The 27,817-nt window shown below is 41.9% G+C and overlaps 1 protein-coding gene across 3 annotated transcripts in view; it reads right to left on the bottom strand.

The window, feature by feature from the left end:
• Positions 1-7,042: 7,042 nt before the first annotated feature.
• The window catches only part of SPATA13 (spermatogenesis associated 13), a 43,781-nt gene continuing 23,006 nt past the window's right edge, over positions 7,043-27,817 (bottom strand). The window contains exons 1-10 of one of the 3 annotated variants that reach the window (XM_074164414.1): positions 23,038-23,092; positions 20,538-20,674; positions 19,920-20,099; positions 18,676-18,861; positions 15,775-15,954; positions 14,899-15,131; positions 11,921-12,050; positions 10,949-11,321; positions 8,288-8,366; positions 7,043-7,217 (exon numbers count right to left, since the gene is read on the bottom strand). In XM_074164414.1, the coding sequence (XP_074020515.1) occupies positions 7,043-7,217; positions 8,288-8,366; positions 10,949-11,321; positions 11,921-12,050; positions 14,899-15,131; positions 15,775-15,954; positions 18,676-18,861; positions 19,920-20,099; positions 20,538-20,674; positions 23,038-23,092 (1,728 nt within the window). Of the gene's footprint in view, positions 7,218-8,287; positions 8,367-10,948; positions 11,322-11,920; positions 12,051-14,898; positions 15,132-15,774; positions 15,955-18,675; positions 18,862-19,919; positions 20,100-20,537; positions 20,675-23,037; positions 23,093-27,817 lie in introns of those variants that run through there. The other 2 variants (XM_074164339.1, XM_074164488.1) reach the window with 2 other exon arrangements.

The following is a 27,817-nucleotide window of genomic DNA, read 5'->3' as shown; positions in this document are numbered from 1 at the left end:
TCATATCCTCAGCACAGCTGAGCAATGAACAGTTTTCACTAAGGTCTTCACCACCACCCTGTGGTAATTAGAAAATATTGCAAGCATTATGGTGCCCCGGTTTGTATCTGGGACATTGTATCTACCGTGCTCTGAGGAAAAGGAAGGACAATGTGCAGCAATTAGCTGCTCTCCTTGAATGAACTTCTGTAGCCAAATTAGCCTCGCTGCTGTGCTAATGAGAAGAAGAAATGACAGCTGCGACAAACAATCTTTTTCTCTTTACCTATTAGGCACCATCTGAATTTTTCTAAGCTTGCTCAGCCTCGGCCTCCTTTCACACTTCGAGTGATTAAAAACCTGCCAGCTTAGTGCCGTGCCCTCAGTGATCTGCCCTGCCATGCAGAAAACCTGGATTTATTGATAGACCTTCCTGGCTGCAGGGTGCTGGGAGAGCTGGTGGCTCTGGGGAGGACAGCACTGGGGGCAGTGGGGGCTCCTGGTGACATGGCATCAGCACCAGCAGGGCCTTCTGCAGCAGCAGGACCCTTACATTGACCCAAAAGAGGCTGTGAATTTTACAATGACAGCAGTCACGGTCTGTCTGTCCCAATCCTGAGGCAAGAATGACATAATTCATTAGTTACATTGACCTTGATGGACTCTGCAGTTAGTCTGGATTGATGCTTTTTTAGCAGACAACCAAGAAAACTGCTGTAGGAATGGCCTTAAAGACAAAATCACCATCAGGTGCCTCGTCTCATCACAGAATAATGCCTTGAAAATAGTTACACAGTACCAAAAGTTCACCATTGCATCTGAATGGCAGGAGATGCAGAGGGTTTTAGATTGATTGTTGTGCTCATTACATTTGTTAGGACCTGAATGTGGCAGTGATGACTGTGAGATGGATGGTTAATAAAACAAGATATACCCAACCTTGTTAGCAGAGCACCTTCTGGACACTTTTTCAGTCCTTCATGAGTCAGTACCTCCAAAGTCTGAGGTATGTTCGTAGGCAGAGGCCAAGTTTAACCGTGCCTAGTGAATCCACCTGCTGACAGTTCAGTGTATATAGTGGGCCTTCTACCTTCTTATTTCGTATCTGCCAGAAACAAGGAGGAATTTGGCATGTGCCTGGTTCTGCCAGAAAAGTCCCTCAGGAGCACCTGGAGCTCTTCCTTCCCCCTGAAGCAGTTTCAGCTTTCCAAAAATCCCTAGGAGAAACAGTCAATAAATCCTCATCTTGTGTTTCTCTCCTGAGTGAAACTTGGTTCTTGAAGGGCAGTGGTGCTCCTTGCTCTGCTCACCTCTGCCCTCTCAGATTTGTCCTTCTGAACTCTGCTGAGACCAGACCCCAGTGATGTGGACACCTTCAAACCTTCGCTTGTCTGCTGAGTCGTTTGTCCGTCATTGCTGGTGGAGAGTGCCCACTCTGAATGCTTAAAACGTTAAGATGATGGGTAAAACCTTGCCCAGGTGTCGTGTGTCCCCCCCCATCCCTGCCAAGATGCACAACAGAAATATAACATAAACAGAGGGAGGGTGTGATGGGTGTGGATCACTCGTCTGGTGAAACCTGCTGTAGGTGCCAGCAGAGACATTATCTGGGGATGCCATATGGAGTCTACAAAGGGTGTGTGGGTGTTTGTATACGTATACAAACATACACACATCTTTTTGTTTTAAGCCAGAGCCTAAATACCTAATAGTGGCAGTTATGTGAGTTCTCAGCCCTAGGTACCCACCTGGACAACCAGAAGTCTGCAGTGAGCTAAACCTAACATAAGCCTAAGATTAAAAAAACCTGTTGTGCTGACAGTTTATTCTCACAATTACATGGTCTCTAGCTAGTTAGAATAACTGAATTTTGAAAAATATTCAGAAACATGCTAAGTATTCGTGTGCTTTCCTTACAGGCTACGTGATATGCAGTTTTCCATTGCTGACTTTTTCATTTCTCCTTTGGTACTGTAACATTAAAAGGCCCAAATCCTTGTCTCTGTTATCAAGCAGAGACCATCATGTAGCCTCTAAAACCAAAACCAAAACTAAACAAAAAGCCCTAATAAAAGCAGTGCTGTTTCTGCTTGAACTAAAAGCTCCACCCGATAGATCGACTCTTGAAGAACTTAAGAGCTGATGGTATGGGATGATCTAGAGGATTTAGCCTGACGAAATAAAATGCACAAATGAGCTCACCATGGCCAGATGAATTGCAGGCTCTTTAGAAAGCTATTGAGCACAACGTCCTGCTCCAGTGTTTGCTCAAGGCATATTTTTCGGTCATCTGATCTGCCTCACTAAGTGCTCAGATTGTGCCTTTCACTTTGATACCTGAGCACACATCCTGCTTGGGAGGCCTGGGGAACTCCCAGCTTTGAGGTGAACCAAGAAATAGAGATAAAGGCTTGGACACCGGAAGGAGGGGAAAAGAAATGGCAAACCCACCTATTCTGCCAGCATTTAAATTCGCCAAAGCATTTTTGATGAAAAGATTTCAGCTAAGTCTGCTAGTTTGTTAAAGCTGGCGTGTCTCAGCAAAACCTAATTCCTGGCGCAGCCCTGAACAGGCAGGACACGCACACGCCTTTCAGCTGTGGTCCCCTGCGCTGTCAGAATAACAAGAAATGAAAAACCTCCCAGAAACAGAGCAGTAAACTGAATCTCCAGCAGTGCTGCCCACTGCTCTAACAAGCAGGCAGGTAAGCCTGCTCACGCACATTTACAGAACACGCCTTTTGGGGTGAACCCTTTCGAAAGTTTTTGCTTTTGTTCCAAAGAAAATACAATTTAATCCTCCTTACCTAAACTACAGTACTTAACTCACCATCCACTGTGAGCAGGAGCTTTATTAACACAGAAGCTGCATTTACATTTACTTTCAAGGGGAACTGTCTGCCAGGACAAGGTAAATCACAGTGACTGCAGGTGCATACGGCTGGGACAGTAACACGGATGGGTTTTGCCTGAACGATGAAGACTTCAATCCCAGAATCAGGTTTAGTAGTTGTTAAACTTGTGCTGGGAAGTACTGTAGCTGTTACTGGAAAACTGAGAGAGGAGAGGGCGACCTTTTTTGCTTTAAAATAATAAAATAGATGGGACAGTTGATACATTTTTGCATCACAGAGGATACTTGGTAGACAATTAAAAACAAAACCCATCAATTTTAAAACTGCACAATAAAGTTTTATAAGACACAGCTGAGGAACTTCAACTTTATACATTATTTAATTCAAACATGTACAATAAGAGAAAAATAATGGGAATGTAAGTTTGTACTTATTTCCAGAAAATAGATTCATTTGACAAACAATGTTCCAAGAGTAAATAAACCTTGTAATGCAATTACTTCAGAAGAAATGCACATGAAGCTACTGCAGTTCTATACATTGTACTTCAGCCGTCAACAGCCAATTCATCTGCTCTGTAGCCAGGACACTTCATTTACAACACGTGTAACAGCACACAGATGGTAAGATGCACAAAGCGATGCACGTTAAGATAAAATGTTACAAAACACTTGTCAAAATAAAATATATATGCAAGTCATCCCTAGTATTTACAACAAATAGTTTTAAATTAGAGATCGTTCAGAAGGCATCTCCTACATACAAATGTCACATACGTAGAAAAAAAGTGGAAAGGCAGTCAAAGAAAGGTACTGTGTTAGTTATGGCTAAAGACCTTTGGCTCCAAAACTGTTATAATTATTTTCAGAAGACAACTAAAATGTGGAACATTTGAGTAGTCTGTCTTTGAACTCCGTTATTACACTGACCACTAAAACTCAATGTGAAATTTAGCATGGCAAGAGCCACTTGTAAAACAATCTTATTATTTTATACATCAAATGCTCCGAGCTAGATGCAATTATGGTTTGGCATTTTCCTGACTCAGTGGGAACACATTTGAGGACAATTATATTTTACTGCTTCTCATGCATAACGTCTGAGGCTATCTGCTCAGCAGGCCATCGGGAAGGCTCTGGCTGTGCTTTATCTAAACGAGGCACAAATGTGCTTAGTAGTTGCCCTAGAACTTTTTATAGTAACTTAAAGCATGCGAAAGCAAGAGGAAAAGAACAGATGTTGCCGTTACACCTTTCTGATCATATTTAAGTTTTGTCATCAGAAGGAGGATGAGGACAAGAGTTGCTAGAATACAAACTTTTACATTTTAGTTGCAACTCTTTTTCCCACAGACTCTAAAGTCAGGCTGAACCCCAAGTAAATATTTGTTTTAGTTGTTAGATAACGTAATTGTGCATTTTCATTTAACTGTGATTTGTTTAAAAGATTACGGTGTAGTCTAAATCTGTCCTGTCTTGTTATATTTTACCCTAATCTGTGGCAAGGTCAGATTGCAAACAAAGACACACAGAATATTATAAAACAACCATGTTTATATGTAGGGTATTATATATAAAACTGTCCTGAGTGATCTGCACCATGAAATATTTGCTGTTTATCGCTCTGAAATTCACTTCTTGAGAAAAAAAGCTGCTGTATCCAAAACCATATGCAAACATCTCTGTTCATTTTTAGGGCTAAGGCACCAGCACTACGTGGGAAGCGCCTTCATGGGCACTGACATGTCAGAAGATACATCCCAAAACCTCCTTTTTTTTCCCCAGCACTCCACAGAATCGAGTCCTGGAAGGAAGTATGTTTTAGCAAAGACACATGTAAGTAAGTGTAGATCTCATAATATTTTCAGGTCCAGCTGGGAAAGTTTCTGGGTGAGCACTGCAATCCAACTTCAGACATTCTGTTTGCATCTAGAACAAGTCCTTCAAAATGTGATTATGAAAAACATCATCTCCACTTCCACAGTATGTGCATCACTTTGGTTTGCAGGGCTGAATGTGGTAAGTACCCACAAAAATGGGTACGGAAGAAACACAAAAGGGTTACTCATTTAAGGGGAAGGGCATGCATCCATGCCTGCATTTGGAAGTCTGTTCCTTGTGTTTAAATTGAGTGTTTAGAATTATCTTTTTAAAAAATCTGAACAGAAATGGCTTGTTTTAGACATCAAAAGAAAAATACAACCCAGACATTTTTCATTTTTTTTTCCACTAACTTTCCCGTATGTTTTCTTTAAGCTGAATCATTGAAAATGTCAGTGCATATTTACAGTTCTTAACTGTTTCAAGTCATCTTCCATCGCTATGGGAGAGCACAAGGAATGAAGTTCACTACGCAGTGAACAATTTGACTGAGCATCACCAGACTTTGTATTATTGCTGAGCTATATACACAAGGCATTTGAAATGTACAGTTGTCAAAAGATTCATTTAAAATCAAAACCACAAACCTGGGCTTTGCAGAAGTTGCCACAAAGTTATCAAAGCCCAAAATCTAGCAACTAGTGGGCTTTACAACACTGACAATAAACAAAAATATAGAGGTAACGATAGCAGTAGGAACAAATACATATTTAAAATAAGGCTTTTTTACACAGTTGTTAAGATGCCTGGCCTCTAGCCCCTTGTTTGTTCTTCATATATTACACATTCATGACAAAGCTGATTGTGTCCATTGTCAAAGAATACCCTTGGATCTATCCTTATCATCAGGTAATGCCCCTAATCAGCAGCATAGGATAAAGTATTGTAAAAACATTCATATCAAATCAGTTCTGAAACATATGGAGTCTTTCTTTCCTTCTATATTACCAGCAGTCTTGTCATCCTTAATAAGAGCTATCAAGCAGAAATGATCAGTGCTGCAAATAACAAGATCCTGTTTCTTCCTGGTGGCTTTTTAGAAGTTATTCTCCCAAATCAACTTCATGCCATAGGCAAATCATAGCAATGTGAACCATGTATTGGATATGTTGGCCAGATCTGAACTTCATCGAGTCAGGCTCTTCCCCTGCCAATACAGACTGACAAGTTTGAGACAAAAATCCATCTCCAGTCCACACAATTTCTCTGTCCCTTCCAGTAAGGAAGTGAATTTCTTTGTGAAGAAATAATTGGTCAAAACCCATTGTCAATTGACTGGGTATAAGAAGCATGGATCCGGACCGCTTCAATATATTTACATTGCAATTCATCCATTTGCTAAGTCAAGCTATATGAATACAAAGCATAAGAACTATGTAACATAGCCAGCAGTCAGCATGTACTGTGTCAACTCTGACTTTGTACATTCACATTATCTCTGTTAGAAAATAAAAAAATATTTTTTACACAGAGAAATAAGCATACTGGAAATACAAAGAAGCATCTCCCAGGCAAAGAATTGCGCAAAAAGTGATATAAAAGCTCTATACTGAAAAGCATATATGCGTGCACGATATTGCTGTGAAAGTAATCAATCTGAGATGCCCTGGGCTCCTCTTGTTTCCACTTGCGTGCAATAAATGCACATATCTTTATAGTCCATTTCACACTCTGTTCATGTTTCTATATGACAGAATAAAATTTCCCTGTTCCAATCTGGAATATGGTAAGGCCTTGCGGGACGTTCTCCTGCCATTTGGCAATTTAATAGAAAAAGACAGGAAGGATTAGGGTCCACTGAATTCTGCAACAGCTGGTTAATCACATGGGATGTCTCCACCTGATTTTCATGGGTGGTCTCTGCTCAGTACTCCAAAAAGAAGGAGAAAACTCTCCTAAGATTCCTTGCTGATATACCACTAAAGAAAAGTTCCTTCCTATCCTGAATTTGGCCATCGATATATAAGGTTAAGAAAAATGAAATAATGAAATGTTACAATGACCTGCATGATTCCATCACTACTTCAACATACCTAAGAATCAGAGATCAAATACTGCTGCTTCAGAGTAATAGCAAGTTGTCCTTGTCAGAAGGCAGACTGCTCTTCATCAGCAATGCTGACATTTGGCAACATTAACTTCAGAGCGGTCTTGAGGAACTGCATTCTTCTTCTAGACAAAGGTTGTCCTTCTGGCTCAAGAGAGCCCAAGGTTTTCCCTCCAAAACTGGAGATTCACTGAGTTCAAATAAGCTTAACCATGTCTCCAAGGTCCTTCTCTGGAGGAAGTCTCCCTCCGTGCCGACGTCCTTCCCAGGTCCTTGGCCTCTCACTTTTTAAAGGGAGTGAGTTTGTTGAAGGTATGCCAGAAGAGGGATGGCTTCCGCTTGGGTTCTGCCAGGGCAAAAACCTGCTGCTGCGGGATGCTGGTAGGCACAGTGATGTGGCGCTGATGAATAGGATGCAGGCTTTGGTGTGGGGGAGGCACAGGACACCCGTTATAGCTTACACCTGCAAAAGGAACCGTTGAAGAAAGTGAATGAGTCAGCTAGAAGGGCCACCAATACTGGGAAAATTCAAGCACAGGACAAATTCAATGGTCAATAAAGCCAGTGTGAATTTTGCTACGATCTTGAATGGAAGCACTACTAAAGGTTACCTTTTCTGATGTTAGACTTTTTAATTGCTGCATTGATTTGGCTTAAGAAGAGAATAATACCAGTAAAAATAACATTACAGAATTACAAAAAATGAGCAGCAGTTTCCTATAGCCTGGCTATACTATTTGCACAAGTAAACTCTGGCATTTTAAAGGAATGACTTAGCACAGTAGATGCTTGTATTTTAGTCAACTTTCAGAATAAGGCTGGGTAAAATATTGTTACCAATAAAAATGTTATTTCTTCGATTTGGAAAATATTTTTCCAGTCTAATGTTCTCAGACTTTGACCTTTGTGCATTCTGAACAGAATCTCCTAATCACAATTTTCAGTCGGACTAGATGATCTCTAGAGGTCCCTTCCAACTCTGACAATTCCGTGATTCTGTGATGCCGTGAATAAAAAACCTGTTTCCAGAGAAAAATGTTTCTAGTCCAGTCTTCCTTCTAGTTAAGGACAGAAGGGAGACATTTTGTGTGTGTAATCATAAATACAGCAACGAGTGGCTTGCAAAAAGGACTTTAGGGTATTTTAAACAAAGTACAGCATTGCTAAAGAAGAACAAGCTGTTTGAGTAAAAGCAAAGGAAGGAGTCAATAACCCTCATTTCTAATTTAATCTCTGCATGCACTTTCTTACATCCTTAAATAAACTGCTTGCCTTACCTCTTGAATTTCTTATCTAATAAAGAGAATACTGACTTGCCTGTCTGAAGAAGAATGGGGAGCTGATTTAGTAGATGTTTTACCAAGGCATTGGAATTTTATATTAAAATACAGGTTAATGGAAATTATTTGAAATCCATGTAAACCATGAAAATTTTTTAAAATATTGAAGAAACTCAACCATAGCCAGGTTGTGCTATTTCCTAACATCACCAGAACACAGTAAGAATTTGAAGCAATTCTGAACACCCACCTTTAATTTTTCCATGCCTTGACTTACGGGCATTCTGCATGGCTTGTTTCTTCTGGTTTTCTGAGATTTCCATTCCTATGTCAAAGTGTAAATTAGGGCACTGGTATAAAAATACTGTATCTAATATTTGATCACATTAAATTAAAAAAAAAGTAAACTATATTTTAAACAATTTTTAGTAAATCTTAATAGTAATATACCTGAAGTATTTACAAGTATGTTTTACTTTGTCATATAAATTTGAAGATATTTTTTCACCAAGATAAGAACAGGAACATTCATTTGCCTGCAGATTACTAGGAAAAGCTGCTTTCCAGTTCCTGCAAATGGCAATCACTGGGAAACTAACCACACAAAAAGGTCTTTTTATAGACAAGTCCAGATAACAAGAGATTAAAAAAAAGCGTAAATTAACGATTCTGAAAGCTACAAGCCACCAAGTAATAGATCACAAATGCAGAATCTGTTTCTTTTTTCACTCATTCTGAGATAACTTGGGGTAACAAACTGAACTCACTAGTATTGCAGCAGTACAAATTTGGGTACCTTTCCCTCCACTCAGAGAAGACAGTATCACATAATCTGCCAGACACCAAAGCAGACTGTGATGAGGTTGTGGCTGCATCAGGCTGGGGCTGGATCCCTCACTCCAGTTTCTCATGTACTTGTTTGCACATTTGTATGACTTACATGATGCTACAGTATATGGTCAACCCTATGCTATTTACTGCCATATGATAGGTGTATGACTGATCAGTGCTGAGGCCAGGCATCTGCTGTGCAAGGTGACATCAGTGATTGGTGTTGTCCAGAGCCCATGTACAGGCACTCCAGTTCCCTCTCCCTGTGTACAAGACAGCTGAGATACCTGGATCTGTTACATTTGCACAAGGAGACAACACGGTGCATGTGCTGTCACTCGTTTCACTCATATGCACATGAAGAGCACAGAAGTTGCGATTAAAAGTCAAAATGAAGCATCTGGTTTGGTTCCACTTTGCATCTTCCTGCACTTCTCTATAATTTTAAAATTCCCTTCACTCTTTTAGTCTCAACTGATAAAGACGTTATTACAAATCAGCCTATTAACTTACAATACAACAGCAGTTAGCCATAATTTTGGGATATTTTATTCTGCAGGTTTTTTTTCCTTTATAGAAACAAGAAAACAGATTTTAAAAAATGGAAGTGATTTCATCAACAGAGATCAGACCACTTTCTAAGGGTGACTATTAGTGGTTTGGAGCAGAATTTTCTGGCTGTGGTCTTTTCTTCCCATATATTCATAAAAGCTAAGAAAAGCTAGATATGGTTTGGAAGACAGTGACTTGCACCAAAGTGTCTTTGAAATAGAAGTAAAATGCCATTTGTAGTTCTGAATTGGGAGGGTATGTATTTGTCCTCTGAGTGGTTAGATTAGAGGCTTTGTGTGAAGTACAGCAAGAGAGCTTACAAAATCAACAAGATAAATTTAAACCTGAGGTTTACAATTCTGGTGCCTTTCCACTGGTTTTGGCTAAACATTCAATTATGCCAAAAGAAAAGACATTTTAGAAAAGAAGCCATCCTCTAGGTAATAGAGAAAACATTCAAGCCACTGTGGTTCACAAGACCAGATGGACATTAGCTATTACAACTCAACTGTCTTTCCTCTGGCTCACGATACCTGTGCCAAAACGGGTACATTGGAATAATGACTTGTGACATTTGAAAAGCAAGTTTCCAGAAGGCTGGCCATTATATGGGCAGAAAAGACTGCCTGTGCCTATGTGCCATTATCAAAAATACAGTTTCTTGTTATACTGAATTTTCTTCGCTATATTGCACAGTGCCTGAAGAGCAGCAAGCACGATGGACTCTCCCTTGCAATCCTTGTGCTCAGCACCATGGGAATTTGTGGCCCAGCCAATGTTTTGCCAATGAAACTTTATTGGAGCTTTTGTCACTGATTTTAAAGGAAGCATGAAACTATACAAAAAAAAAATATAACAATCCTAAATGTACATCCACACAGACAACACTGTCCTTAGAGTGTCCCACAGGCTGTGGGTCTAACGTTGATGCTAGGATTTGCTACCTTTTTCCTGCTCACTCAAGGTTAGGCTTCATTTCTCTGTAAACCACCCAGTGGTGCTACTGTTGGGTCTGTAACTAACGGTATCATGTAACCACACAGGACTCCTGGACATAGGAGGTGCTATTATATGACATGGAGAGTATACATCTACAATTAGAATCATAGAGTCATGGAACAGAATAGAATCACAGAATCGTTTGCTGCTTGGCTTTATAATAAAGTGTCCTTTATGAACAGATGTTTTGGGCCAATGATTCATACGGAAGTGCTAGGATTTTGGATTGATTTTTATTATTGATCGGTCCTTGTGAATTGCATCTTGTCATATCTCATATCTCATTCTGCTCTGCAACGCACCAGAATCACATAGGTTACTCTGTGACATAGATGTCATAGCTAACTGCCCTTTGGCCCACAATGACAGGGTAAATACACCTGAATAGGCTTCACTTACACAGATCAAGGTCACGTCAGGTCTGTCAGAAAACAGAAGGCTATGCACAACGCATAAAGAAGTGTAAAAGCAAGACCATTCCCCTTTATTTTTACCACCTTTTAGAGAGGAAATCCTTCCACTCACCCATTTCCTTGTCTTCCTGAACTCTTCTCCTTTCACTTTCACACGCCTCCATCCATCTCTTTTTATCCTCTTGTTTTTTTGCACAGAACAAATGGATCTCTTCTGTTGCTCTGTTTATTACCTTAAAAGCATTCTTGACATTAATGTTAAAGTCTTTGTCTCTGCCATCTTCAGTGTCCACAATTTCCATCTCATCCATGTCAATACGATCCTTATAATACAAGATGTCCCTTCTCAGCAAGTCCTTCTTACAGAACACAAGCTGATGGTCAAAAAGGAAAAAAGTCCTCTGCTGGCTTTTGCCTTGCTTTGATATTTTGGTCAGTTCTCCTGAGTGGATCAGTTCTGAGCTTCTGGCTAACACATCTGGTCCCTAAAAAAGATAGATAGATAGATAGATAGATAGATAGATAGATAGATAGATAGATATGTAGTAAGTAAATCATATTTTAAGATCTTACTGTGTGCCTAACCAGTCTCATTTTATAATCAAGTCTTAAGTTCGTTCATTTTTCTTGTATTTTTATTATTAGATTTGAAGATGTCATAGAATGTGCATAATCTCCTACAGGTAAACTCATGAATGTGGTTCTGCTCTACTTTACTTTTGCATAAATGAGGAGGAAACTCATTAAAGTCAATGAAGCAGGTTCAAGTTCTGACAGAACTACCAAAAATCTGAAGGAGATTCTATAGGTCCAGCATTTTAAAATAAATCCATTTTGTCATCTCAGCCCAGTGTCATCTCAAAGACAAGTGCCCATCTTAATACATGCTGCTCTTCCTGATTTATAAACAAGGTAATCAGTAACAGAATCACTGTAAATGAAGCAACTGGACTTTTAACTGAGCAATGACCAGTTGAAAAGTAGACACCATAAACTACCTACTACGCAAAAAGACATATCCTGTAGAGGACATGAAGTACTGTACACAGTACTTTGCCCAGGAAAGCGACAGGCTGACACTTACCTCCCAGTCTACAATAGAGACTTGCCAACGCGCAATCTTGTCTATGCTTTCTAGTCTTCGTTTTCGCTCATTGATCAGGCACGCTACGTTCTTCATAGCCTCATATGCAGCTTTTATGTTGTTATAATCACTGTGAAATATAGGCATATTTCAAAGATCACTTATGCCATGGATATGATGCAATCACAAACTGTGACACAGTGCTTGAAGTATTAGCCCGCATTACCCATTTATCCCTCTGCTCAGGGTAGTTAAATAACTGATTCTCGGCTATCCTGAACCTCACATAGTGGTCTGTACAATTCAGTGCTGCTGTACTACTACACTTTGTCGAGGAGCAAATTATTAAACTGGTGGAAGGAGGTTGAGAAGGTAGATTAATGAACTGCAATACTGTCTCTACTGAAAATAATGGTAGAACTCCCGTTGACCTCAGCGTTACCTACATTTCACCAAAGGAATGTGTTTTTAAACAAGATTTTAGTGGGATTTTATTTGGAAGGGCATTCCTTTAATCATGTTTAACAAATATTTTCTCCTTCTTGTTCCCAATGGCTGGGTCAATGAATGCTAATGTACAATGCTATATGGGCAGAAAAAGTACCGAAAGCAACCTCAAACAGGGTGAGCTACGGACCCAAGAAAATGGGCACCGACGGGAGGAATTAAAGGAGATAATGCTGACAAAGTGGCCTGTTTTCATGGAACAAGTGTGTAAGAGCCAAGGCGGTCACCTTCCCCTGCCTGCTCCAGATCACATCCAAGCCGCCTGTCCTTCTTCCATTGCTCTGCTCCCCTCCTCCTTTCTCTGAGCTCCCCACATGCTTATGAATGCCCCAACTTGTAGGCAAGTTTTCATTCCCTTTTGAATAGTATCCATCATTCCTTCACCTTCCTCAAATGGATCTCCGAGAAATGAGAAGGAAAGAGAGGTATTTCTTGCCTTAAGAGTCCCAGCAGAGCAGCTGCCTTCCCTCCTTTATCAGAATGGCTCTTGCAGAAAAGGGAGCCAGAGGTAGAAAACAGTATGAGCCAGAAATAAATCCTGCAAAGGGGTCAGCCTCGCCGTCCTTTTTATCTGCTTCTGTCTCAGTTCCTATTTTCATCAGCTGCTGCTGATGGATGCTCTTCCCTTCTAAATCTGCGCATTACTCTCCTCTCTCTATTTATATCTATGGAAACTCTTTCTGCCACTCTGTATACAAAAAGTGAGATTAACAATAACAGGATTCTGCTAAGGTCAGGGAGATGTCCCACACGGTGACCGCATGATATCCACGCTGCTACTCTTGCCCTTCCTTATCTCAGTTCCTTCTTTTTCTGTTGGTGTCCACACTTGCTGTATAACCTGTGGCCTTCACAGTAGGCTGTGCACGTTGGATCTTCAAACTTTCTATGAAAACAAAACAAAAAGCTACCAAAACAACCAGTTGGCTGAAGCTTTACCAAAGCTCCGTGTGGGTCTAGGCCTGCCTGTCTGTGAGCATCTCTGTACGCTGGGCGCCCATCTGTGCTTGTAGGCATCTCTGGATGCTTTGCCACAGAAGAGGAAAACAAGTACTATGGGTGTAAGGTGGCAAGACCTTGCTGTCACTGCATCTGCAGGTTTAATAGCTCACATAATTTTCTAAAATTAGCAGCAGTGAAAGAGGTACCCATGTTAGTAAACGTTATTGCAGGGCCACGAGGATGATCAGAGCACTGGAGCACCTCTCTTATGAAGACAGCCTGAGAGATTTGGGGTTGTTCAGCCTGGAGAAGAGAAGGCTCTGGGGAGACCTTATTGCAGCCTTCCAGTACCTAAAGGGGGCCTATAAGAAAGCTGGGGAGGGACTGTTTGTAAGGGCATGTAGCAATAGGATGAGGGGCAATGGTTTTAAACTAGAGCAGAGTAGATTTAGATTAGACATTAGGAAGAAGTTCTCTACAATGAGGGTGGTTAGACACCGGAACTGGTTGCCCAGAGAGGTGGTTGAGGCCCCGTTTCTGAAGACATTCAAGGTCAGGCTTGATGAGGCTCTGAGCAATCTGATCTAATTAAAGATGTCCCTGCTTACTGCAGGTGGTTTGGACTACATGACCTTTAAAGGTCCCTTCCAACCCAACACATTGTATGATTCAATGATTTTATGATTCTATGACTTCCCAGGTAGCCACAGAGCTGAGTGGGGGCATTTCACACCTGAATGTCAGTACTTCACATCCCCTGTATTTTGTCCCCAGCAAAAATCCTGTGGTCTCAAAGGGGAGTTTTCTCAAGGTTAAAGAAGTGAAGACTTTGGCCAAGGAAGCATTGCCTCAGGCTGCATGTGAACTTTGAGCACAGTGGTCACAATGGAACATTTTTCTTGCAGTTGTAAAAGGTAAAAAGGCAGACATTTAAAGATAAAATCTTAATTTAGTCAAGGATTTAATCAGCCTCAGAAAGGCTAATAATAACCTGCAACTTCAATTCTTATTTATCCCAGCTGAAAATCTAGTATCTGGACTTTATTGCAAACAAAGGCAATGTTTATTACTAGTAAGTTTCTAAAAAACATTACCTCTGAACTTGCTCAGATTGTGTTTTTCATTAAGGCCTTCTTTACCTTTTCTTTTCTTGTGTCTACACATTTATGCAGCTTCTCCTTTTCTTCTGTGGATTTCCTTCCCCTTCATTTTGTTGACACACTGGCTTTTTTTCACTCTGATTTACACATCTCTCCCTGCATCCTATCTCAGCACTTTCTTCCTTTCCTTCTCTCTCTTCACTTATTTCTCATTCTGTCTTGCATCCCGTCAGTCCCCTGGTTTCAGATACTGCTTTTATTAATATTGGTGATGGCTCCAAGATGCCCATCTAGTAAGGAGTTTCTATCTATAGTGGTCAATAGGAGTTTTATTCCTGATCTCAAAAGCTTCAGTGTTGTGTCACCCAGAAAGCTTGAGTAATTATGTGTTATGACTATTAGGAGACTTGGTTTTTTTCATTCTCTCACCTGTGCTCCTGAGTGGTGTATTTGAGCAATTCTGCAAGCTGCAGAGGGTATTTGCAGATTTTCTGAACGGGCGTGAGAAGAAAACCATCAATGGCAATGTCAATCATCTGCTGAAGCAAGCGACAGGCCTCAAAGAAGTGACGGTATTTGCCCTGTTTCATCAGTTTGGAAAGCTCAATGCAGGCACTGGGATGATTGTTACAGTACTCTGAATAAATAGCAAAGCCTTCTTGCTATTAAAAAAAAAAAAAGTCAAAGCTCTAACTGTAGTATTTGTCTATAACGGAGGAAAGATATTTGTGTAACATCTATTATATATCATTAGATTAATTAATCCATTTCCTATATTGTTTGCTGGCTGATCAGCCTTGAAACTATGCAGAAATCTACTTTGTAACTGTCAAAACTATGTACCTTCTTTGTAAGAACATAGAAACTGAGACCTTCATTGGGTCAGGATAATCTAACCCACTTAAAACAGTACTTTTCTTTGGGGGAGACAGCTATAGGCTTAGCAAGTGTCTCTCATGAACTCACAGCCTCTTTCCCCACCACCTTCTTTCCTTATTTTTCTTCAGGAAGTTTTTGCACGCCCAATATGAGGTCACTGCAAATAGTCCAGCTCATCTGTGATCATTACAGTTTTAAAAAGGAAACTTAAAATTGTGTACAAAGTTACATGCTTGCTAAAGATGAGGAGAAATCTAAACCATTAAATAACTCTTTAATTGTAAGTTATTTTATATTCTAAAATGCTGTCTATACATAGTTGAGTATTTGATAAGCACTTGTTACTAAAATCCCTAACACGGTAACTTAGCATTTTCTTATCATAATTTTTTAATTTCGTATATAAAATTGACTTTTGCAACGTACATGTTGAAGAAAACATGACCCTATTTCACTTAGATGAGGTTCCTCTTTGTTGTACTGTTTCTCAAGATCCTTCAGAAACTTCCTTTGGAACTTGTAAATATCTTCAATATTTCCAAAAATGGTGCTCAGCTGAGCTGAGGTGAACATTCCTGTATGTTTGCGACACTGCCGAATGTAACCCTGGAAATGAAATTTAAAAACCCTCTTTAGTTTGAAGATATGAAAACAAGTTCCACCCTGAACAAGCCCATTTGAGCTGGCAAAACCCCTGTGATCTATGGCCAGGCGAGTGGTTTCCCCACCATACACACGGACATGCAATTTCAGATTTGCATCCGAAATGTTTACGCATTGATCCTTGCAGTCCAACTTCTGTCCCACACCACCGTAAATGAATCCGGGAACCAGAAACCCGCAGAGTGTGTAAAGCCCATTCGCATCTCCCTGTTACAGCTACCCACCAAGCTGGAGGCCAGCCCAGTCTAAGGCCCTGTGCATGATACTACTTTAGCTGCCGTGCTAATTCCTCATAGCAACTTCTCTGTGCCATAACAGCTCTTCTCTATGTGGCTAAGAATAAACCCTAAAGCAATGAATATAAAGACGTTTTCTACCAGGGCTTAAGTACTGGTTCCTTAACCAGTAGGTAAGTAGGGCAGAGTCTAAGCCAGAGAAGCAAATGAAGAATGCTGCTGTTTGGTAAAACCCATATGGTACTGGCAGGAGGGAACAGTATTGCCAAGACCGCACATACAAATACAATCACTTTTCCAATTTTTTTCCTCTTTACTTGTGAGAACACCACAGGGGTCCAGCTCACTTTATTCGTATCCAGTGTTAAGTAGACACACAACTGATTCCTCCAGTTTTAAAGCGCCCTCAGAGCAAATTCTGCCCTGCCATCAGTAACCAACAGTAGATCACATCGGCATTTGCATAACTAATAAGCAAAGGCACGACTGGGGCCTCTGAGGGCTGCCACACACAGCAGCAGCAGCTGCCACGCACGTCCTCAGGTCCCTGTTCCACCCAGCCGAGCGAGGCGAGGAGGATACGGCGCGGGGGCTGAACACCCAGGGACAGCTGCTGTGCTCACTCTCTCCTATCAGTCACGGCGCCAGGGTGGAGGGGAGTGCGAAGGTTAACCGGTGTGATAGGGCTTATCTGCCAGGCTCCTCCGTTTGGCTGCTTTGAGGCAGGTTTCCCCCAAATCTGCTTTGGGAGCAGACAGCTGTATAAAGCCTCGCAATTTCTCCGGTGAGGTTTACCAGGAAGCAGCCCTGAGTATTGCTGGCACTGATACGAATATTCCTGTCTCCTCCACAGCCATCTGCTCTGAGAGCTGCGCAGTGGCTACGCTGCAAGCCAGCTACCACATTTACTACTGTTAGGAGGACAACTCTGACAAGGAAAACTAATTCCTGTGCAGCTCTTCTAATGTGGACTGCAGACGCTTCTTGAATGTAAAATGTTTTTCTAGGTATACTCCAGCTTCATGATCCTGACTGCACCAGCCCTAGTGATTCATTCTAGTGCAGAGTTTGCAAATTTGCTGTACTATCTGCAGTAGTTTTTTTGACTTAGTCTTACTTGAGTGTACTTTCAGCCTTATGTCCTGCTTGCACCACCCTACAGATTCTCTCTGAGAAAGACAGACCATCTCTACCCACCATGTTGAACAAGGAACATCACTTCTCTACTTGGGAAATGTGTGTCTGCTCTCTTGTACTAAACTCAGAGGTATGTCAGGTTTTAAAAAAGAGGTATAGAATATACAGAGAAAATTAGTTATATTAATATCAGTCTAAGAATTAATAGGCCAGTAAAATATGAAAGTCATGTCCTAGAACTCAGCTAACCGTGGCAGCGACACAGCTGCGTGTACAAATTCCTCCCTGATCTTTTAGGCACACAGTCAAGCTTACTAACTTAAGTAAATAGTGAATCTAAATGACAAAAATTACATTTAATGTTTTAAAATTAGCTAATTAGCAACCTATTCTTATCTTTTGTTTTCCCTTTTTTCTTTCTTCAAAATGCATAAAAAAGGCCTGATCTAACAAAAAAAAAACAAAACAAAAAACCAAAAACAAAAAGCACTGCTGTCTTGTCTACTTTGTTGTCCATGAAAGAATCTAGTGAGTGGTGGACTAAAGGATCACGATGTGACAAATACAGAGACAGACCAAGCAAACTAAGGGTACAAAGAATATTTTGGTAGGTTGCTTAGCACCCTTCCAGATGCTAATCACAAATACAAGTCAAATGCAGGTGAAACGTGTCACAGTCCGTGTCAGAAGAGGCAAACTTCAGTGAAAAGCACTAAGAAGATTCTTGTCCAACTGTGGGCCTCCAACAAAATTTGAACAAAAAGCAGAGAAAGCCCCACATTTTATTGTTCAAACAAGCAAGGTAGTTTTAAATCACCTTTAAAGATTTCTTCATAGCTCCTAAGCATGCAGCAAAAACCTCTTTGCTGGAGAAAACAAACAATCAATCTCACAGAGCAAATATTCTTTTTGGAAGTTACTTTCAAAAAGTTTTGTCCCTCAACTGTAATCGATTATATTAAAGTTACTGAAAGTTTTCTATCTAAACCAAGTGGTAAGAAGTTCTAAATAAACTGGACTTCCTTCTCTCATTATTATGGAAATAGCAGTCAGATAAGCAAAGCACTTTTTCCATGTCAAAAGTGGAAATTATTTTTTTTTAAAAGGAAGCGGTGCCTTGTGGCAGTCAACAAAGAGGAAAGCCATAAGAGGACACAAGAAGGGTCTGACTGGCAGCCTCAGAAGTGCAATTGGGAATATTTTGATGCAAGAAACCAACCCAGTTCTCAAGTTATATAGGATGTTTTGCTCACATTAGGTCAGCAAAACGCCTTCAGGTTAAAGCACGTACCTCACAGATGTCCTTGAGATGCTTGATATAGACTCGTTCTGTGTTCATAATTTCCTGTATAACATTGGTTCTCATCTGATCCTTGTTTTCAGCTATTTTCTGACGATGCTTGCTAATATCTGCATCTTGTTCTTCATCCTGGATACTACTACAATTTTCTGGCACCTCTTCCTGATTAACACGCAGCTGCAGCCAGAACAAACAAAGCAAATTATAGTAAAGCAGCAAACTTTTACAAAATGTGATAAAACTGTTACCAACTTTTTACAATTAAAAGAGGACTTGCTACAGAAATGTTCCCATTCTTACCTTACAGAGAGGGTTACAGAACAGGATTTATCTCACTGTACCCACTGCTTATTCCAATAAAGTGTTGAGATTTCTGTCTGGTTAAATACACAGCTTTCTACTCACAGGATCTGAGAGATACCGTATTGTGTTACTTGTGTATTTTTCAGACTTAAGCTTATTTCTGACCCTTACTAATAGTTTATGTGTTACTTTGGCCAAGTCAGTGTATGGGTAAAAATTACAAAAGTAGACAACTCAAACACTCCTAAATAGTTTCCCTCTGCCCCAGTATGATATGGACAACAGCACCTCCTTTTTCCACTTCTGTCTGATTGCCCATGTTGGCTGGACATCTAGGAAGGGCAAAGGCAGGAAGCATATCTGGCACTTTGTGTAATACTTCACACAGTGTGGCCCAAGCTTCAATACAGGCACTCAAAAAGTTCTTCAAATTAATTTCTAAAGCATAGTTCAATTTTACACCATTCATGAGTTATACTGTCATTAATCTGGCTGAGTTCTAACTGGGGAGTTCTGACTGTGAACCAGATTTCTACACAAAGTCGTGATAATAGATTACGCCCTATTTTACCAAGAAATCCCTGCAGCATAGCTTTCCTCACTCCCTCATGAGAACTGCTACGTCCTCTTCGTATACGCTGATTGCTTCTGGTTGAGCTTTTTGCTGTCCTCATTTCTGCTTGAGAAATTCCTTTGGTTACCAAAGGACCACACAAAGGGAGAAGCCAGAGTAAAAGGTGTCAGAGGAGCTAAGGGATCTTGGGGTGTGATTCTCTATTGCTTTTTTCCTTGCGAAGTCATTAGGAGTTACACCACTGATGTTCAGATAAAAAGAAGCTGAGGATCGGGCCCTTCACTTCAATGTAATGCCATGACCATTGCTGTTGCACTCTGCCAGGAATCAATGGTGCAAAAGCAAGAGAGTTGCTCACCCTGACGAAGCTAGCTGGAAACCAGGCTTCCTTGTCCTCGTTTCTTCCCCACCACCAGTCTTTGTTGGAAGCTTCTAGAACTCTAATGACATCTCCAGCTTTGAAGCCCAGCTCTTGATCATCCATGGTCACATGGTCCCAGAGAGCTTCGGCATAGACAATGCTGCCATCGCTTATCAGCTGAGATGGGAAGAAAATGAGGTTGTGAAGGACAAAAGATAAACAATGAACTGTTTACAAATTACTAAAAGATCAAACAAAATACCTCACTGGAGTGTCCATGATTACGCCTATTACAGGATAAAACTAAAATTCTGGATTTTCACAAATCTATACATCTATTTATTAGTGAGAACAACTAGAGTCCTACTCCAGAGCAGTCACATAGGCTAACGAGTTACCCTCCCAGTGAAGTACCAGTCACTGTGCTCTTCCCTTGGCATCTGCTCAGGGGCCCTGCCAGAGACAGGACACCGTGGTTGCTGGATCCTTTGCTGTGCTGCCTACTGCCATTGCACTATTTATTAATATGAAACCTCAGAGCTGTGGAAAACACCCACACACACACCCACACCCACACACCCCGCTGTTACAGCAACGAAAAGCCCAAGACGTTACCTCATTAATTGCTAGCTGTTCCCCTCCGGGCTGCAGGTACCTGGGAGTGGCTTGGCAGAGCTCCTCATAACTGTAGTCTTCCTCACTGCCATTGTCGTCCACTAAGGCCGAAGACTCAGTCCCACCATCTGCAGCAACTAAAACAAAGGTGCAACAGCTGTTTGCTTCATCATTTTTATGATTCCCCAAAAATAACAATGCAAGAGGAATCGCTGAGAAGTTGCCTTTGTTGTCACAAATATAACAATAACAGCAGAAGTGGAGAGCAGCAGAGCTCTCAGGAAAACCACTTTTCCGCTATTAAATACTTTTTACTCTTCTTCAGAATCTTCTCATTTAGCAGCTGATGAAACTGAGAAATTCTCCTCTTTGTGCGTGAAAAATAGAACTACAACCATTTATTTATTTTTTTACCCAGAGAAAATCTCAGATGACCTGGATCAGAAGGGTGGCCTCAATGTCATTTCCTACATGGCAGATGAGAAAGCTCCAACGGGGCCACAGCAGTCAGAGGGGGCTGCTGTCAGCCCCAGGGTGGGTGCCGTCACATCATCACACCCCCTGAGGGGATGTAATGACTGTACACCTCCATGCCCACCCAGCCGCCACCTCTTCCATATGCCAGGGGGCTCTGGCAGCACTGGGGTACCTACGAGGTGGCCCGAGGGGGACACGGTGTAACTGCCTGAGAAAACACTTGTTCTAATTGCCTCAAATCACAAAAAAAAGTTTCTTGGTTTGACAAGTGTACATTTTCTGACCAAAGAGGCAGCTTTGTAAAGAAATAGATCTAAGATGGGCTTCATCTTATTACACAGCCACATAAACCAAGAGACACATCACTTAAGTGGCTGTCACAGTGCACATGTAAATATGCAGTTACTGTATAAAACTGTAAAATCCATTTGGGGCTGCACCACTGGGTGGTAGATCCTTTTGGCCATCATCTCCATCCTGGCAGATGAAGAGGAATGGGGACTGATGGGACCAAGTAATACTGACTGACCCATGTCCACGCTGCTCAGTGCCAGACCCTTTCAGAGTAGGTCTGCCCTTGAAAGCCAGGTGTAACGTTCAAACAGATCAGGGGATGAGTAATCAAGAAGCGTTCACGACCGGTGGCCTAGTGCTTAAGTGCATTCTCTGGTCCTTGTTAATTTAAGCCTGAAGATTTATTCCTATGGTAGGCCCAAGCTGTGAATAACCACAGAATCTGAAGATCATACAGTGATCAAAAATCCAACAAAAAATAAAAAATCAAATTCAGAACAGATTGCTAGCACTGAATTCCTTTTTTTAACAGTTACTGTGTCCCAGATAAGTTGTCCCACAGCCTGCAGAGCATTTCTCACTTCCGAGCGCCTGGGAAGGGACCTTTAAGTGGAGTTATTGAACCTGCCAATTCCACCAAGAAGCAGGGCCCTGACCCTGCCTCTTCCCTGCCCTGCGTCATGCCTGGGCACCCCCTGCCTGCTGAGCTCTGGGCTCCGGATGGGTGAGAGTCACAAAGAGATGACTCCTGCCTTTACTCTGCACACCTACACAACTCACAGGCACTGTTGCCTATCTGTGGTTTACCTTATAGGGAGAAATACTTCAACCCCCTCCTTATAATACCATCACTAGCATCTTTGGTGATTTGGGTATTAATTTGCAAGAGAGATCAAAGCTCATTATTGCACAGATCCACTAAGAAGCTTGGAAGATTTTCCTTTCCTTTAAAAGTAGAAAAATATGGCATAGTCTTGATAGAACATGGCTATTCAAACCATTCTCTTCTACTCCCCAGCATTTTAAATATACAATCACATTAATGGTATAATCTGCAGGGAGGATGCAGAATCACTGTTTTAAAAAACAAGATTTTTTTTCCCCTACAGACTCACAAATCTGAGCACTGACAAACTTTTCAAAAATCTTGTGAAACTTACTGAAACTGCTTTATTAAAAAAATCTGCAAATAAATAATTCATTAAATCTTTTTTAGCTTATAAACAAACACCAAAAAAAAATTAATCCGTGATCCTTTATACGTCTCTACTGTACTATCAGTACTGCCTGTTGGTTTGTTCCAGTAACAATGCCACATCAAAATAACCTAATTCATTTGGCTCCAGATGAAAAATGACTGCAATTTGGAGACCGATAACTGTTCATTATTCTGTACCAAATCAACAAGCTTACATTGTCTTCGCAGCTACTCAAGCGAAAATCAGTCGCTTGCATTCTGCTGCTCTTCCTCTGTTGTTTACGGACAGAAATATCAGAGGTAGGGGTGGGCTTTCGCTCCAACGGGATGCAAGAACTTAAAAGACAGCCTGGGACTGATTCTGATCTCCCAGCAGCTTTGTCAGCGGTGTAAGGCTGCAAGCTTCCATGGATGACATGGTATAAGCAAGATCAGAATCCGGCTCCCTGACAGCCACAGTTTATCAGCTCAATCTAAAAACACTGTAAAAAACAGCAAGAGAGAGAGAGAGCATGTTCTACTCACACGTACCCATCTGAAGGCTCTCCAGACTCCAAAACCGTGCCATTCCCCCCCTGGCTACCATGCTGCCGTCAGACTCGACCCCAGGGCAAGGGCTGGACCTCTAACAGGTGATGCTCGGTCCCAAAGGGCTGGCGGAGGATCACAAAAGGCTCTGAGCTACCCACAGCACGGAGAAGCAGCCTGTTGGCTGCCTTCGGCTGCCGGCTGTGCCTCCGAGGCCGAGCCCGGCTGGGAACTGCCAGCGGCGCGCTCGGCTCGCGGCTTGCTGACATCATGGGGTGCCCTTAGGGAGGAAGTTCCAGAAAAGAAACAAAAAACGGGCTGCCTGGCCCCGGCCGCGCTGTGCCCGCAGCCGCCTGCGCCGCCCAGACCGCTCCCAGAGTGCCCCAGCGCCTCGACACAGCCAGCCAAGGAGTACATTTGTTTTTCATTAAAGCAGCTTAATGCAATTTCAATCTATATTCAAATGACTGCAATGCAAAGGGAAAGACTATTTGGATGGGAGCTGGGAGTTCCTGCATTACAACACTGTTTAGAGTGTCGGTCTAGCTTTGGAATAGTATACCAGTTAAAATTCCAGTAGAAGGTATTTTTTGCATGGCTATTAAAACTTGTCTTGCTTCCGTGGCAAATGCTGTATCATTATTCAGGGCACAGGCAGCTGAAGTGTTAAGGCTGCAGCAGACTGCTCCCAGGAAAAGAGGCGAGGACGGAGACGTTTTCTCACTCAAGCTACAAACTTGATTCAGCTGCTCCAGAAAATAGGAACGAAGCAGGACCAGCTTTCACTGGGACTGACCCAGCCCAGAGCACAGCCTCTTTCGTTCACCGTGGGTCAGCATTTACCACCCTTACATCTGCTGGCTTCTGCAGTGAAGCCAGCTCAGTTCACGCACTGCAAGCAAAGGCAGGAGCTGCTCCCATCAGCAAAATGCAAACCCTGCTGCATCCTGCACTTGTACACAGCCCTGCATTTACGGTTTGGAAAGCTCCATTAATCCTTATGGCTCATTCTTTACCTGCAAACTGTGTTGCTCTGAGCAGCAACGTTGCAGACTGAGCTTGTCCTTTAACTGGGGGCTGTGACATCTCCAGGGTCGTGCTCACAAAACCCTGGAGGCATTTCTGCATGCAGAGCTCTCAACACCCACTGAAATCACATGGCTTCCCCCAGCGCTGCCTCAGACCGAGAAGGAAAGGCCAAGCATCGCCTCGCAACATTAATGCCATCTTCCTACAGAAACCCAGACTGTGCTGCGCTGCACAGCAGGCTGTTGGGAATTCTGTTCTGAATCCCCAAACTTCCCTACTATTTCTTGCTGCGAGGACACTTTCTGGATAGCATAGTAAAAACAAGCTACTACATATTATAAGATGTTTATACACAGCCCCATACATTTTTCTCAGCACAAATCATTAAAAAAAAAAAAAACAACCCAGCAAACAAAAGTGACACAGAAGTGCTGAGGATCCTGCGACCTGCAGGTGAAGGCTTCTCGCTTTTCATCAGCCACAGCACAAGCTCTATGCCCTGTGAAACCCCTACCCGCAGGAGAAAAACAGCTGAACTGCCAAAGGAAAACGGGATCAAACCCCACATAGCTCTTCTAGAAGATACATTAAAAACCATCTCTGAAAAACAATCATTTGGTTTGACTTTGCAGAACTGAACTACGTGCTTTTGCCCGATGACTAACCCAGTGCCACCGTGGGATGCTGCCGGCGGGGGAGCGAGGGGGGAAATCTGTTCTCCCTCCTCTGCACGGGCACATCCAGCAACTGTGCAGCCACAAACTGAACCACCACAGAAGTACTCGTCTGGGGTGAGCTGGTGGTGGGTTCATTTCCTGGCAGGATCAGCCAGGGACAGGAGGAGGCGCAGGCTGTCCTCTTTAGAGGCATTCCAAATGCATGCCGAGGGACCTTACCCACTGCGCAGGGCCCTCCGAAAAGGCTGTGGGTAGCACATACCAAAATACTAAAGCTGAAAGCTAGTTTACCCACCCCAAGAAAATCCAGTTCTAGATAACCCTCTGGCATCACAGGACCCTCCACCCTGGGGCAGACCAAAGGTGTGTCCCCACACACTGCTCTGACAGCAGCCAGCAGCAAATGCCCAGGGAAGAACATAAAAATAAATGAGGCACGTAATGGCATTTTTTTTATGTACTTTCCTAAATTCCAGGTATCTGCAGATCAGAGTCAGATCCCTCCTGGGGCAGAAGCGGTATCTTTGTGTTTAATGAACTGCATTTTTCAAACCACCTTCTGAATTTCTGTCAACTTTGGGGATGTGAAAAATCATGCATAGCAATTAGTTTCATAGTTTAATTTTACAGAGTGTGAAAATTCTTTTATTTTGAACTTGCTATCTGATTATTTTATTTGGTGCCCTTTAGTTCTCACATTATTGGAAACAGTAATTATTATCTGTTCATTTTCCTGTGCCAATCAGACTTTTATTCCCCTATTGTCCTTTTTTCCAAGTTGCAGAGCCCTACCCGTGTTAATCATTCCTCACATAGACACACTGAGTGGGGTTTTTTGTCCTTTTGCCCTTCTCTATATCATCCCCTGTAAAATATGCCTTATGAGGTGGAAGGGAACGGGGAGATGGCCCCCACATGACACACCAGGGGCACAATTGGGCTTTCTGTTTTGTTCTCCATTCCCTTCCTACAAATCCCTGCCCTTTTATTTACTCTTTTGACTGTTACTATGCACTGAACTGACACTTTAATTATCTGTTAGGACTGCAAGATCTCTTCCTGAATGGCAATACCCAGCTCTAAGTCCATTCTCCTGCGAGCGTACCAGGCTCGTGCTGCTCCATGTGCAGTACTTCGCCTTTATCAACACCCAATTCACCCGCCGCCAGCGCAGTGCGCTGTGTCTCGGGGGTGTGAAATCCTTCTGCAACTCTGTTCAAGCAGCTTGTGCTTTTCCTACCGTGAATCATTTAGCACGCAAGCAAGAATTACGATTTCATTCTATACCTCCCTTCCCACGTTATTTGTGAAGCCACTGAACATCTGACTCCACTCGTGATCCCCCTCCTTAAGAAAACCAACTGCTTTCCTCCTCTCAGTGACTTAGTGCTTACTCACTTGTTAAAGCATGGGAGCATCTTCCCTCTTATCCCACACCCCTATAGAGACATTTCTAAGAGATCTTGTCACAAGCCTTTTGGAGATCCAAGTAGCCTGTTCCTACTGCATCCCCTTGATCCCATCCTTAGTGATTTTTTTCAGAAAACCTAATCCATTTCTGGGGGACAGCTTTCCTCTACGTAGAGCACATGGACTCTTCATCATAAGGGTCCACAAGTCTGTTGATTTTACTCTCTGTTATAGTTCCTAAGTTCCTAAAATATATTCTTTATATGTTCTATGTACTCAGACTCACTGACCTACTGCTCACTGGATCCTCCCTGATACTTCTGTATAAATGGCTATCGCATTGCTGTTTCTTCCTTTACTGAGGCAATTTTTGAGGAATGAATTCCATGTTGAGGCAGTAGCTCAGCAATTTAATTTTTAAATCCCTTTAGAAGTCTTGATTCTGGCAATTTGTTACTATTTATTTAGTTACTCTAAAACTTTTACTGACATTTTGAGACAGATCCTTATCTAATTTGAGCTCAGGTTTTGTTTCTCAGTCACTTACAAGGCCTACAAACTGTTTGGTAGCCTACCAGGTTCTCATATGTTTTTAAAAGGTCGTAGTTTTTATATCTTTAGCAAATTGTTTCAACTCTCCTATAGCTTCACATCAAAATTGCTAGAGGGTTGTGGGTTTTTTTCTATTTGGATACAATTCAGCAACCTGAAGGATGCCTTTTTTTTTCCTTCTGATAGATTCTTTTTCCCTGTGTTTAATGACAGAACCCTTTTCTTGTGTTTCCAAATTCTGTTTTGACAGGTGACATATAATTTGCTCTCAGCATCTAATAGGCTGTCCTTGAACACTCTCTCTGCTGCCTGCAAGAATTCAACACCTTTTTCTGCTCCTTAGAATTCCTTTGTTACATAAATGACTTCCCACTTTTATTTACTTTCCTTCTTTTAAATTAAAACACATACCGCATTGGATTTTTTTTGACTCTTCTCACCTCTGCAAGGATATTGGCTCAGAGTGCATTATGGACACAGAGGGCAAGGTTCATTATCTGCCTGTGTCTGGTCAATGAACAGCACCCTAAATTATCTGTGTCTTCCAGTCAAGGTCACCTGGCTTAGCTTAGAAGTCCATAGAGTCAGATGAGACACATCCCACCCTGACAGAGTAGCTCTTACGTGTGATTCTGCGCACACCTTAGGAACGGTTTAAGAATTGTTTCCCTTCCTGTAGGTCTCCTGATTAGCTGCACCGATGAGTTATGTGTGGTACACCTAAAAACGTAGCACTGTGCCCCATTACAACACTTAACCCACACAACAGCAATTTAAGTCTCCTTTTATGACTGTGCTTCCTGCCTTGGAAACTTTTCTGGTCTCCATGGTTTGTCACATTTACTGTCACCATCCTGGTGATCTCAGGTGGTTCATAATTTAATCCTGTCACTATATTTTTTCCCGTTTAGGCATGGCATTCCAGTCCATGGGTCCTGTGACATTTGATGATACAGCCAATTTATTTATCTGATTTGGTTCTTTGTTTTCCTTTAACACATTAGAGACCCTCTTTCACTGGTACGATCTTTTCTATTACTCCTATAGCACTTGCACAGTGGTGATACGCTGGTTATGCTCCACTGGTCATCTTCCTTCGACCAAGTTTCTGACAT

Source organism: Numenius arquata, chromosome 1 (genome assembly GCF_964106895.1).
Source record: "Numenius arquata chromosome 1, bNumArq3.hap1.1, whole genome shotgun sequence".
Lineage (NCBI taxonomy): Eukaryota > Metazoa > Chordata > Aves > Charadriiformes > Scolopacidae > Numenius > Numenius arquata.
This window is presented reverse-complemented; position numbering and strand designations above follow the sequence as displayed.